Source organism: Magnolia sinica, chromosome 5 (assembly GCF_029962835.1).
Source record: "Magnolia sinica isolate HGM2019 chromosome 5, MsV1, whole genome shotgun sequence".
NCBI lineage: Eukaryota > Viridiplantae > Streptophyta > Magnoliopsida > Magnoliales > Magnoliaceae > Magnolia > Magnolia sinica.
Window position 1 is genome coordinate 14,690,807 of NC_080577.1, and position 15,059 is coordinate 14,705,865.

Consider the following 15,059-nt stretch of genomic DNA (forward strand, 5'->3'; position numbering starts at 1 on the left):
ATCAAATAATTATTTGAGTTCCTCTTTACTGAAGGCCCCGTGTCATGTGAATTGTTCACCTGCTTATCATTACCTTTCATCTCTTAGGGGTTGTTTGGCACCATGAATTAGAGGGGATTGGAAGGGGTTTCTATTTCCCTGGTTGTTTGACAGTATAAAGTAAATGGGGGTTTCAATTCCGGGGTTCAATCCACGGTTAGAGTTTGGATTACATCTAAAATCATTTCAATAGTTGCAGATATAACATGTGTGTCACTAGTCACTATCATTCTATTGGATACATGGCCCACTAATGAAGATTAGCACCATCTAAACATTGTCCATGTAAATCAGCACCATCTAAACATGATCCAGCACCGCCCAAACATTGTCCATGTAAATCAATAATTAAAAATCGTTGGTTAGTCACTCAGACATGATCTTATGCTTGTGGCCCATCAAAGACTTGGAATTTCATCATTTTCGAGCATATATTTCAGCGGGCTTATCACAACCATTGTATCAAAAATTACATATCTCACTAATTAGAGATATTAAAGTTGATTTAATAATTAAATTCAAATCCATGAAAATATATTATAGATAGGTACTTTTGGATTAAAGTTGATTCACAATCACGGTGCCAAACACACCGGGAGGATTGCAAATTCAGGAGGTTTCTAAGTATGGGGGTTCCAAATCCACGCCCCCATACAGGCCCGGCGTTACATCTGTATATGTTTTCCATCAATAAAACTTCAGTTGACCAGCCCAAATGAGAACTTTTCTAAAATATAACCCTAGCTGAAAATGGACTAAAATGCTACTGCCTTAAGCAACACGCTGGGCAATGAATGCGCAGGAGAGGCAGATTTCTTTTGACAAAGTTACTGCACCGAAAATCTAGTGGGCACCACCCTGATATTTGTGTGAAATTCATCCTGTCCATCTGTTTTCTGAGCTCATTTTAAGACTTGCGACGGAAAATAATCTGGATCCAAGACTTGAGTGGGCCATACGAGAGGGAAACTGGGGAAAAAAATGCATGCCATTGAAAATGGGGAAAGAAAGTGGGCCCACTTGAGTCTTGGATCAGTTTCATTGTTTGTTTCATATCCTAAAATGAGCTTGAAAAACAGATGGATGGAGTAGATTTCTTACAAACATCATGATGGGCCCCACCTAGGTTGCTAGGGCACAAGTTCCTACAAAGGCTTTTGCACACTTTGGCACAAAATCTGTCCTGGTGACTAGTTTTATTGAACAAAATCGAGGCTGAAAAGTCTGAGTTGACTCAGACGAGTCAGTTGGGACTTGTCCGAGCCGTAGAACCATGCTCAAACCATGCCTCCAACCCATCGAACCATGCTCATCATCTTATTACAAACAGGGCATGCTTTTTATTTATTTATTTATTTAATTAACCGATGAAGTGAAATCATAGTCTACCAACTGGGCCATCTGGACTTGGTCTAGACTCGTATCAACTGACAGTAGCAACCATGGATAAAAAATGGACAACCACCGTTTTGTTTTTGTTTTTAAAGGATGATCCTAACCATCCATTGGAACAATGAACTTCAATGTAAGGCATTGACCACTATGATTTCATGCTATACACAGAATGGTGGGACCCACTTCTTGGACGGTTCCAATCATCCATGTGCATGGGGCCCAACTAGTGGACTATGAATCTACTTGAGCGGCCAACTAAAAGATTGTCTACAGGAAAGAGGACATAGTCAACCGACCCGGAGTGTCTGGAGACCTGGCTCGTGGAAAAGATCTGTGGGCCCCACTCTGATGTATATATTTTATCCACACCGTCCATCCATTTTTCCAGCTCATTTTAAAGCATGTGCCGAAAAACGAAGCAGGCCCAAAGCTCAAGTGGACGACATCAAAAGAAACAGTGGGGATTGAACACCTGCTGTTGAAAATTTCTTGAGGCCCACCATCATTAAAGATCCACAAGAAGTTTTTAATGGTTAATCACCTCCCCTTGAGATTTGGATCTTCTTCACTTTCGGGCTCACATCCTAAAATGAGCTGGAAAAACAGAAAATATACAGCCCATACATCAAGGTGGGCCCCACCATCACGACCTGACTGAATCCGCGCCCAACCAGGGTGATGAAAGCCCAAGAAGGCCAGGTTAAATATGGAGCCCGCAAATAGGCCCATCATTGCTTGTGGGCCTGAAATAGGCCCAAAAATGATATTACTATCCCTTGATGGTTCAGGCCTTTTTTTTCTCGGCCCAAAAAGCAGGCATAAGCCCAGGTTTTGGTGGACCCGAACCAGGGAGCCATGATGGTCCTGCCCAGCATGCTAAGGGCCCTGAAAAAAGACCTTGGAAGTTCTAAGTAAAGCTGTACAAGGAGGATATGGAAAAGGATGCTATTGCACAAACGGGCGGCCTCCACGCAGATAGAGAAAATAGGGGGTGCACATAAGTGGTTTGACATGCTACACTTACACACGTTGATCACAGCAGACTCATGTAACCTTTGTTGCACGTGCTCACTAATAATACATGTTGGTGCACGTGAGAGCAGGTCACTAGCTCACATGTAAGAATTAAAAGGCAGAAGTGCTTCAGTTAGAGAACCAGACACATTCCATTCTTTTTTAAAACTTTTAAAAACCAAAAGTTTATACTCAATGATCTAATATTTAGATAAAGAAATAAGAGCAATTTTTAGTACATGATTATCCATTATTTGACAGTTTTAGCTTGAATTACTTGTATACTTCTTATGCAATTTCTTAATAATTTCTGGGCATCATCCATCACATTCTACTTCACTGTCAAAGCAGTAGCAAAGAATAGGGCTGAAAGTCGGGCAGTCAACCGTAACCAACCTAACCCAACCTCCGGTTGGGGATTCTCAACTCAAACCCAACCCAAGCGGACTCGGTCATGTTGGTTGGGAAGACGCATGTTAATATTTTTGTTATTATATTAGTTTATTATATTTCAACACACGTCTTATTTTTTGTACCTATGATTTGATTAATTATATATGTAATTATTTACCGTAAAGAATTTCATTTTTTCTAAACAAACAAGTTAAAATATAGAACTACTACTTTAAAAGTCATGTTGTGTAGCACACAATCCATCTAGGACAGAAAAATTTGGTGTATCTTGTTAGCTAGAGTCATCGGAAAATGACATGGACTAATGAGATGTAATAGGACTTGTATTTCTTGTGCCTTCAACACAAATGATTTGCTTTTGATTATAATTTATAACTTATATATTGATTGGGTTCGGGTTGAATCAAGCAATCCAAGGCCTCATCTTGAGCTTGACCCAAGTTTTATGGGATTGGTGTTTATATAGCCCAAGCTCAAAACTGAACCTGATACATCCTGAAATAGCCCAACCCAATGTCAGGTTGGTCATGGGTCAAGTGGGTTCGTCCGTCAGGTTGAACCCACCCAACTTTCAGCCCTAGCAAAGAGCAATTGCCTAAGCCCTTGATTTTCAGAAGCAGAGAACTGTCAAAGTTAACCACTGGCCTTATATACCACTGGCAGGTCATTGACTTGATTGGGTGTTGGACCCACCATGATGTATGTGTTTTATTCATGTTCTCAGTCTATTTTTTCACCTCATTTTAGAACATCAGCCTAAAATAAGGTAGATCCAAAGCTCATGCGAACCAACCATAGGAAAATAATGAGGATTATAGGCTTGCTGTTGAAAACATTTTAAGGGCTGGCCTCCAACTTGTTCATAAAGTAATAAAAGCCAAAACACAAATATAAGTTTGATCCAATGTCTCAGTGATAAGCATTCAACCTCCACTAATTCCTGTAGCGTGTTACACTTGAACTGTGGTCTGTTGTGCGCTGGCAAAATCGATAGACCGTGTGAAGGCCCACCTAGCTTTTACACCAGCGAACTGGGTAGTGCTGGGGTCACCACCCAATACGAGTCCCAATGTCATCAAGGGAATCCAATAAACGACTAATAACCAACCATTATCAAGTGACTTAAAACTCTGATCAATCTACGGTGGGCCCCAAATATGGACATTTTAATTTGAGTTTCCTTTTTCACGTGTACAGCTTCTAAGTCCATGCGTATGAACCATTTACAGTCTGCCAGAGTATGAAATGATTTCCGAGTAAACCCACCTTAAAACCTAGGAAACCCCACCTCCAGCAACGTTGTCCCGTCCGACGCAGAGCAAAGAATGGCGAACCGGCGATGCATCAATGCCCTAATAACCCGCCATTCCTCATCTCTACTCTCCCCATCACACCCTCTCCATAAATCCAAAACCCTAGCTCTTCCTCTCCATCACGCCCTCTACACACCCCACCTCGAATCTCCTCCGTCAATTCCCCTCCACGAATTCCATTCCCTCTGTTGCGGCCCTTCGAGCTTCGTCCGTCGCCATTTCTCATCCATAACGAGGCATTCCGACAAAGAAGGAGAAGGAGAAGAAGAAGAAGAAGACGAAGGAGAAGAAGAAGAAGGAGAAGGAGAAGGAGAAGGAGAGGAAGAAGAAGAAGCAGGAGAGATCAGCGACGGAGATGACGATGTTCCCTCGTCGAATTGCGTTGTCAATAGAACGAATTCAACGGCTGAGAAAGAGGAGGAAGCGGCTGCGATCGGTTATAAAGTGATTGGCCCACTCAACCGTTCCGAACGACTGTTTAAGCCATGGGAGCCGGTTTTTGCCGTCGTTCAGGTGCAGACTCATCTTCCCTTTTCTTCTATGCGTTTTTCCTCAGACAATCGTGTAATGTAGAAATATGATTTTTTGTTTTCTTCTAAAACAGATCGGTTCCCATCAGTTCAAGGTCAGTAATGGGGATTCGATTTTCACCGAGAGACTGAAACATTGCGAGGTCAATGACAAGGTATGACATATTGATGGCTACAGATTTATTTAGTTTATTTTTCATGTAACTTGAAAGCTCGGCCTGGAGAGGTTCACACAGACCTCCTAGCACACCTTTACACGCAGATGCATTTGCCAATCTGTCAAGAGAATTTATTTGGTGCCTCCGAATTCGAGCCTTCACGTCTAGCACCATTAATTCAGTTTTGTGGATGAAATTTGATCCGTTGGATGGAGATGGCTTGCTTCGACAGTGAATTTTTCTGCAAATTCAAATGGCAGTGCAAGATGTGGAGGTGTTCGTCCATCCAGAGGCACTGAATCCTTTCTCTTCTGTTAAGTGTGCAAGACACCTTTACAGATGATGGTCAAGGTATTCCGTATCGGTAACGGTGGCCGTAACAGCCACCACCATTAACAATATGGGTATCGGCTATAACGGCCGATATGGGGGCGTAATGACAGTTACGACCCCCGTAACAGTTGAAAATTTTCTTTTGTCTAAAAAATTCTGAAAAATATCTAGAAAATCAAGAATAATGTAAATATTTCAAATATGTATTCATTTTTTGTTTTGAATATGTTTATGGTAGTGTAACAGTCCACTCTTTGGTGAGATTGTTGTATCGGGCTGTCTAGTGAATTGTTTAATGTGATTACGTCTCTAATGTTTACACATCACAATCAAGCATTAGAACTAGAAATAATAAATAAATAAATAAAAGGCATAAATACTGCTTTTTCAATTTTTTGAAAAAAAGGCCCTCGGAGATTCTATTCGTTCAAATCACTTCAATCCACAATTTTAATCTTAAAAGCTATAGTAAGAGTGGCCGTAATCTGTTGTAAAATGATGTAGGAGAGTTTTTGGAATGAGAAAAGTGAAAAAGATGAGAAAAATGAATTTAAATAGAAAAAAAATGATCGCTTTTCGACTGTTATGGGAGTAACAGTCGTTATGCCCTGTAACGGCCTTTACGGCCACCGTAACGGTTGATACGGTTTCCAAAAACTAACTGTCCTTTTTCACCCCCGAATCGTGCAACGGTCATGGCCGTTACCTATACGTCTCGGCCTTTACGGGTGTATCATAATGGATACGGAACACCTTGATGATGGTAGTGTGGGAACATATATTCTCAGGTTATGAATCAAATTCAGGTGCTGGAATAACGGAACCTTTGGCTTTGTAACAAAACTAGTCAGTGATAGAGGTTTGGATTTTGCAACTCTTAAAGCAGATGTAAAAAATCCCTTATCACATGGTGATTTTATGTAGCATCTCTTTATTAACCTTTTTCTTATCAGTATATCTCTATGGAATAACCTAGAAACTATGAAAAACAGCCTCAAAACCCATTTTTTGCTAAAAACGCTGGTCTAACTTGCGTAGGTATGCAGGGTGGGGTAATTTTGGCTAGTAATTTTATTTTTGCACCATTTTAAAGAACGGTGGTGACTCTTCAAATGTACAGATGGCAGAGTTGTCTGGCAATCCAGACTTCCAAATCACTGACCTGACTGTGAATGGATGGTAACCAAAAAAATTGCACTGACAAGACAATACTAACCATCTGATTTTCCTTTTAAATTTGACCACTTACTATTTTAATTTTAGCAATCCATTTACCAGCCATTAATTGGATGGTTAGGATTGATTGATCTGTGTGATTTTAGATATATGTTCCATCCACAATTGGGTGGTCTAAATAGCTGCATGTCAGTGCCAGATGTGAGGAGGATGAGTCACCACCATCTTTTTACTGGTGCAAAACTAACATAGGAATCTAGCCCTTCTCCATAAAGTCATTCACCCATGTGGCACTCACTTAGAGAAAATCACGTCCTGTATACCTGCGCGAGCACACTAGCATGATCCTTTTTTGCTATAGGTGGCTTTCTATAGGCTTAACAAATCTTTATTTTTCTGGTTTGACAAATTCTGTAATTCTAAGGTGGTATCTTTTGTAAGGCAAGGTGAATGTGAACGTTCATGTGAACTACCCAAAGAAGAAAAGTATGGACATAGCAATCATTCAATCATTCTTCTCTATTTAGAATGATCAAGGTATTCCGTATCGGTAACGGTGGCCATAATGGTCACCACTATTACTAATACGAGTATCGGCCATTATGGCTGATACAGGGGCGTAATGGCTGTTACGACCTTGGTAACGGTTTTTTTTTTTTGCCCAAAAAATTCTAGAAAAATATGTATTAAATTCAGAATAATATAAATATTCTAAATTTGTATTCATTTTTTATTTTGAACATATTTATGGTAGCATAATGGTTCACTCTTTGGTGAGCGTGTTGTATCGAGTTATCTAGTGAATTTATGAACATGGTTATATGTTTCTAATGTTTACACATCACAATCAAGCATTAGAACTATAAAAATAATAATAAAATTAAAAAAACAAATACCACTTTTTTCAATTTTTTGAAAAAATGGCCCTCTGAGCTTCTATTAGCCCAAATTACTTCAATCTATGGAACGATGTTAATCTTAAAAACTATAGTAAGAGTGGTTGAAATCTGTTATAGAATAATCTAAGAGAGTTTTTGGAATGAGAAAAGTGAAAAAATGAGGAGAAAAATGGATTTAAATAGAAATTGTTTTTTGACTGTTATGGGGGTAACGGTCGTTATGCCTTGTAACAACCAACACGGTTCTAAAAAATCAACTGCCTCGTTTCACTCCCATATTGCATAACGGTCATGGCCGTTACCTATACGTATCGGCTTTTACGGCTGTATCATAACTGAAATGGAACACCTTGAGAATGATACCCATATATGTTAACACTCCTAGATATTTCTTGGGCTGATAAGATGTTCATATTGTCAAGTGGTGAAACGACTCAATAGGTGCATATTTGTGACTCACTCAAGATGCAAAGCGGAAATTTATATTCTTCTCTGTGGAACAAGATTTATTCTGAAATTTACATGGGAGCACTTCAAGAAAATTCTGCTAAATATCAAAGTGTAGTTGTGAGACAACAATGATTATGCATGACCTGACATTTCATCGTTTAGTGTATCAAGTTTGTCAGTTCATATGCTAGTTTGTGTGATCACATTAGGAGCTGTGAAAATAATTCTTAGAAATTTCTAACTCAGTGCAACTGATGGATTGATTTACAATTAAAGCATAATCAAGATCTGTTTTGTTACGCTAATGTTTCTTCATTTGTGAGTAGGGAACTGTATCCCAATCATGTCCAGAAGTGATATAATGCAATATGAGCATCAGTAACAAACAGAGCCTGGGTACGATTGATCTTATATGATTTTTATGTTTAACAATAATGTCATCTTAGAGGACATCAGCACTGAGCAATGGCCGCATGACTGTGAAAAGAACTTACCACATTCAAAGGGAAGCAACTGACTTTTAGATTCTTGCTAGAAGTGTCTCTGGACAGGGATTCTATCTACCTGTTAATCTTAAGTTTTGGTTTGTATTTCACTTCACTTTCCTTTTCCTTTCTTCAAGAAAGTTGTTACTCATAAAAGATGCTTTTACATCCCATTAATATGACACTGATACAAAACAACTAACATAACTGAGTAATGCATTTCACTACGACTAACACTTACAAATGTTTTTGTAAAGGTTCACAAACTTAAAAGCAAAATAATTTATTATATATGAATTTATACATACAGAATGTTGATCTAGGCCCCTGTTGCTGATAAGTACCTATAGTCTCCATCTGCCCTATTTCTGAGTTTTTAAGTTTTTTCCATGAATAGTTCTTGCTCTGTTTCTTGTTACTAGTATGCAAGTTTTGTCCATATTGTTTGGTTCCATCTCTCTGCTGTTTTCTCACCTGCAACATTCACAATTCAGTGATTATTATTATTATTTTGGTAAACAATGGAAAACTTTATTCAAAGAAGTAAAAGTAGGAGCAAGAGCAATAGAATCTTCAAAGAACCAAAAAAAATTTTTATTAAAAAAAAGAAGAAAAAGAGCCCTTCTCCCTATGCACACCTTTCATAGCTAACACATCCTCTAAGATGCCTCTCAGAAACATGACTAAAAGAAACATTGATGGTTGAGAGAATGTCATTGACTAGGGGGAAGAAACCTTATGGTTGAGAGAATCTCATTGACTAGGAGGAAGAAACCTCATTGACTAGGGAGCACAAACTTCCAAGGCTGCTCACAAGAGCCTGAGACGCATGCTATAGTATTGGAGGAATCTCCTTCTAAAATACAAAGGCAATCAAAGGAGGCCTGCTAAAGGTGACGCCGAATGGGTACTGCCTCGATTTTTCAAACTAAACTATGGTGGATGCTCTTTGGGAGCCATAGCCCATCTCAGATTGGCGGCTTCTTGAGAAATGAAAGTGGCGTGCAGGATGACCTCTCTGGGTCCTTGGTGGGGGGTGGGATGCACAAAGTGGACTCTGCATTTTTCAGCTTCCCTTGTTACTGGAAGCTCATTATTGAGGGTGTCTCTCAAGGAATATATCCATTGGCATAGGTCTGGTCAGGTCCCTGGTGGCTTGCTTCTTGTGTGGCAGAGTCTGGATATTTATTAGCTAGATCTGGAGCAGTGCGCTCTGTTGTTCTGAGCCATGCCAATGAGGTGGCTGTGCTGCTTGCCAACAATAGAGTGACAATAGGATCACTCGTTATTTTTTAGTCAGTCTTTCTTGTTTCTTGTATAAGATTGTCTCCTTTAAATAATAGTAATGATAATACTGGTTAATACCAACTTTTATAGCTTCCAATTGACCCTATTTGAATCTCCAACCTCATCCCACCTACAAACACCAATACCACTTCGCCTTTATCATTCCTGACCACTCCCCAGTCCCCCCACTTTGGAAACCTCGGCTTACCAAGGAATTACCATCCATGTTCATCTTCCATCATCCGGAGCTGAATTTCTAATAAGATATGCCATCAAGATACCTTTGAAGATTTTATTGACAAGACCCCAATTCACAAGGAAGGTCTTGATTCTTAACCCGATCTGAACTGGATGTGCAATTGCACTCTTTCCACATTCCCCGCATAATAATAGCATGTGCAATTGCATTTTCCACAAGATGTTTCCTTTATGCAGGAAAGGACCCACCACTAACCTTTCAACAATTATTGTTTTGAACTATTCTTATCCCCATTTAGTTCTGCTACTTCATTACCACACCATCTTATTACCCAATTTATTATACTCATCTATTGTTTCCCTTTTTATTTACAAGTAATCATGTCACATCTACTTTTTCACCAATTGAGACTTGATGACACTCTCCTAGGTACCCTCGTGATTTTAAGTGACATGGCCAGTTTATCAAACTGAAAATTGTATCATCTTTCTGAATTTTTTATGAATTATCGAGAAGGATAAAATAACACCAGAATAATCTTCTTTATGTCTCTAGACCCACACCTACTCTGAGGTCCTGCCAGCAGTAGGGAAAAGCCAACCTTTGTGAGGTTGCGGTTGCTTTCATGCCTATAGGGAAACCGACAGTTGACTTTTTTGATTTCTTCTGTCACCACGGAAGAGGTCCTCTTGAACCAATTGCAAAGACCACTTTATTCCTGGCCGTATTGGAGGAAAGGGGGAGAGGGACTGGTAGGGATAGTTTGGTTGGAAGTCGTCTGTAGAGATGCAATCCTCAACTTTGCGATTCAGATCAAAGTCATCATATGTTTGCCTATCATCCTTTACATTTGGATTTTGCATATGCATGGAAGAAATTATTGAAAATGGGGGGAATTAGCAAGACCTCTTCATTTTTTTGTCCCGTAATTTGAAAAGCATAATAAGTCTGTCTTGGTTCAGTCTAGCACCATATCGTAGCTTTCTTGGTGTTAGTTTTACTGATCATCATTTGTAAATCTCACTCTTTAAGTATTTTGTTATTCACTTGTCCTTGGCGACAATGAAATGTAAGGAGCTCTAATTGGAAAAAAGGAAAAGTTATCTGAAAAATTTAATTTTGATTCTTTGAAAACTCAAAAGGGCTTCTTATTATATTATCTAAACATATCTTGACCATTCTGTTGCATATAGTGTTACTAAGGCTCTGTAACCAAGTATTTTTGCCACACTCAAATTATGTGTGGAAGGAGACTCAACGAGCCTCAGTAGTTAAGAGTTAAAGAAGGGCTTTAAGTGGAGGTTTCACGTTGTGATTGTGGAAGTTGCAACTTGCTCATTGTCAAAATGCTAATTGGTCCAGAGTGGAGTTTGAAACCAGTTAGGTAGTAACAGCAACTAGGTTATAGTGCTGTGTTTTAGTCAATGAGTAACAGGCAGTGCAGTATTGTGATTGTTCTGGGTATGCTTCCCATAATCACCGGTTCATCCTTTTGATTTACTCCGTTTCCTTTTATCTTATATAGGTGCAGTTTCTACCAAAGAAAGCAGCTCTTGACTCAATCTTAGCCCATTTTTATCTCAAATGATCATGCCTTGATCTTTTGGCACTTTTGCCTCAGTTCTGTCATATGGTTTATTGGAATGTTCTTTTGCCATTTTCCCACATATGTTGGCTTCACTTAGTTGCCTTTCTTAACCAAATGTTACTTTTTCTTAGAAGACATTGCATGGTCAGATAGATGTGAAAATGCCCTTCAGTTCTGATTGGTTATTTTTTGTTCATTTTGCCTCTTCTTTTCTTTTTTCTTTCTTTTGTTTTTCTTTTCTTTTCTTTTCTTTTTCTTTTTTTGAATATTTGTTCATTTTGCCTTTGTTCCATTGTGATCTTTGTATCATCAAGTACTTCTCCAGTTTGAGTTTTATGGTCTGGTGCTTTTGGTAACTTGGTTTTTTACAGTTGATTTTGAACAGGGTTCTTATGCTTGGGTCGACGACTCAGACTATCATTGGTAGGCCAATATTGCTGGATGCAGCTGTACATGCAGTTGTTGAAGAGCATGTAAGAGACCTTGATCTGTTACCTCACCAACTTGATGCTGAAATATTTTACGCACACTGTGAGAGCCAGAAATTATTATAAAACAGAAAAAAAGAACCCATCCATGCCAATGTTGAGAATGGCTCTGATCAAACTTCCAAAATGATGGAAACAGCCAAATTTTCTATTTGCTTTCAAAATTACATATCGGTAGCACTTGGCAAATAAAAAATAAAAAAATTAGTAGAATGCATGCCATGTCTTTTCTAGAATATCTCAGCATGCATCCAGGTTGTCAAAATCCTACGATTTACGATTTGAGTCGAATCTTAAGCAAAACAATTTGAATCCCACCTTTGAATCCCTTTTTATGTGAATCATACAATTTTATGATTTGAATCCTACGATTTACAATTCAAATCCTGATTTACGATTCAAATTATACTTGTTCTCTTCTATTTTAAGCTTCACTAGGCTTTCATATTTTGTTTTTAAATTGCCCAGCTTTAAGAATCATTTAGAAAAACCTTGCAAAAAATAAAAAAGAGAAGAAAAGAAAAGAAAAAAACGAATCATTTAAAAAAGTTAAATTATTTTATTTTGTTCTTTATAAGACATTTAGTGATAAATATTCTCTTCAACGTTAAATCATAGAGCTTTTTTAAAAATGATTTCTTACTTCTTAACTGGTTGAAACACGAAATTGATGTATTACTTATTTGGAACATTTTTATGGATGATCATGATCATGTTTACTATAGTATTGTGGAATGATGTTTGAAAATCAAAATTTCTTGCTCTTCAAATAAAAATCAAAATCAAAATATCTTTTTTGGTCAGTGTACAAGATCAAATGCTGCTTTTCCAACGTGCTTCTACATCCAAGAAAGTTAACAAGAACATAAATTTAAATTATTAAAGGATCCTTGTATGTGAAGGAAAATTTCTTGAAGGACAAAAAACAAAAACAAAAACAAAAAGAAGGAAAGATGAGAATCCTTTAACACTATCATGACATGGTATCACTTGGTGCGTATTGATGGCAACAGGATGATCGCTGTATATATATATATATATAATCTTACGATTTATGATACGATTGTGATTCGATACGATTGAACCCTTATTACAATCTATGATACAATAACGATCTTGACAACATTGCCTTGCCTGCATCTAATGCTCTAGTGATTTGAGAATGGGAATTTTTCCAAAGTCAGCCGGGATTAGTTATCATCCAAAAAACTGAAGAGATCAAACTCACACAGTTTGTCACTAACCTTAGGTTAATATTAAATTAATTCCTAGTTTGTAAAGAATACTTGCTATTTCGTTTTGAGATTTTGGAGAAGGTGAGGTCCACGGTCTTCTTAGATATCCATGTTAGTTTTATGGTGCTTCAATCCTGTTAAAGTTGTAATACATTTTCTTTCTTATGTCAGGCATTAGATGCGAAGGTAATTATATTTAAGAAAAAGAGAAGGAAAAATTATCGTCGGACCAAGGGGCACCGCCAGGTAAACAAAATACTATCAGAATAGAGAATCAATTCATCTGTCCTCAGTAATTGATTTCTTTCCCATCATCTATATCCTTTTCAGGAGCTGACTAAGCTGAGAATCACTGACATTCAAGGAATAGAGAAACCAGAAAAGGCAGCTGTTGCTGCTTAGGAACCGTCATCGATCTTCAGTTAGCAGTTATGACCATCGGCATTATATTCTTACATTGTGATTTTGGATTTTGGATGTCAAGTCAGCAAGCATCCTACTTGATGGTTTGGAGAATTGCATGTCGGGAACTGCACAGTGAGGTATGTGCTATAATAGCGGAATGTTTTGAGCATGGATTGAAAAATGGTTGTAATGTTCTCAATATGTGCAACCGGGTTTAGAATTAGAAAATGACTGGTTGAAGGGGGTAGGGATGATGCCTTACACTAAATGGAATTGGAAAGGTTTTTGCGGAATGTTCGTCCATTTTTTGGAAAAATATTTTTTGAGACAAGAAACTATGCGCACTGTAGATTGTTTGTTGGTACTTTCTTTGCATATGATGTTTTATCATGTGTTTTTACTATAGAGAATCGTTTGAATCTCTTGCAGGAAGCTTGTGATGCTTCTGTTGCTTCAATATTTTCTACATAGAAGGCTGCTGCCAGTTTGTTTGTTCAGGGTAATTAATGATCTGTGTTTCCAATAAAGAAGTTTTGCTATTGGCAAACCTTTATTTCAGGTCAATCAAGACCAAGGTTTTACTTAATGATATTGACTGGTGTATTGGCTAGCTTGCTGGCCAACACTAATGGCTGATTTTATTTTATTTTTCTTTGGGGAAAAAAAATCTAAAAAATTATTGATTAAATTCTAAAAAAATATTAGGATCCCAAATATGTATTCTTGTTTGGATTTGGACATATATTTGATGGTGTAATGGACCATTCTTTGGCAAGAATGTTGTTTGTCAACTGCTGAAAGTCGCTCAAGTCGGAAAAATAAAAGAAAAAAAAAAAGAAAAAAAAAAAAAAAGGAAAAATGAGAAATAAAAGTGAAGGTTTACCCCTTTCTGGTATTTTCCCAATCGGTCCACTCCACTTCCGTGCCGAATACTGCTCAAATTTTGTGTTTTGATCCTTAAAATAGACCAAGTTCTGGTTTTAGTTTCTACCCATCTTTTATGGTTGAAATGAATAATAAAGAAGTGAACAAATGAGAGAAAATTGGAAAAAAAAAACTTTTGTAATGGGCCTTTTATCGCTGCATCAATCTCGTAACGGTGCTGATATAGAGTGTATTGGCTATTGCATAACAGGCATGACCGTTTCCTTTACAGAGCGGACAATATAAGCCATTTTTAATTGCTTTTTAATACCATGACCATATCAGTCAGCTCCAAAACTGAGCTGTATCACCCCATATCGAGTTGTCTTAGGCTGATACGGCTGTATCAATTATGGATGAAACTGCCATGTATCAGTGATATGTTTCTGATGATACTTAAACATTGATGAAACATTGGACAGAAGAAGCGGCCCTCCTCCCTCTTCCTCACCACTTAGTAGTTAAGGAACCCCCACCGAAACTATGCATCCTTTCATGCGTTGAAAGTGCTTCAGAATATTCATTATGTTTGATGATTAGTTAGTTGAGTGCCATTTAACTGCAATATGCAGTTATTTTCAGGCGATCAGTGCATGCTAGGTATAGACTTGGGTCGAGAGCTGGGTCTTTCTTGGGTTTTGCCTACCTCACAATGTGATAGCCATGGCTCAATCACCACAATCAATTGTTGTAATCTTCTTAGACGTGTTCTCTAGCCAGCCCATTT

The 15,059-nt window shown here is 38.0% G+C and overlaps 1 protein-coding gene across 2 annotated transcripts; it reads left to right on the forward strand.

Annotated features, from left to right (window-relative positions):
• The first annotated feature begins 4,080 nt into the window (after nt 1-4,080).
• Nucleotides 4,081-14,150, forward strand: LOC131245522 (large ribosomal subunit protein bL21m). Of its 2 annotated transcripts, XR_009170899.1 has the most exons (6): nt 4,081-4,688; nt 4,780-4,860; nt 11,652-11,753; nt 13,175-13,249; nt 13,334-13,545; nt 13,838-14,150. XR_009170899.1 is itself a non-coding variant. In XM_058245047.1 (5 exons), exons 1-5 carry the CDS (start codon nt 4,188-4,190, stop codon nt 13,403-13,405), a joined length of 831 nt encoding a protein of 276 aa, XP_058101030.1. In that variant the 5' UTR covers nt 4,081-4,187; the 3' UTR covers nt 13,406-13,829. The 2 variants fall into 2 exon arrangements, 1 of the variants encoding a protein (XP_058101030.1); XM_058245047.1 differs by lacking the exon at nt 13,838-14,150 and having other exon boundaries at nt 13,334-13,829.
• Nucleotides 14,151-15,059: the final 909 nt, after the last annotated feature.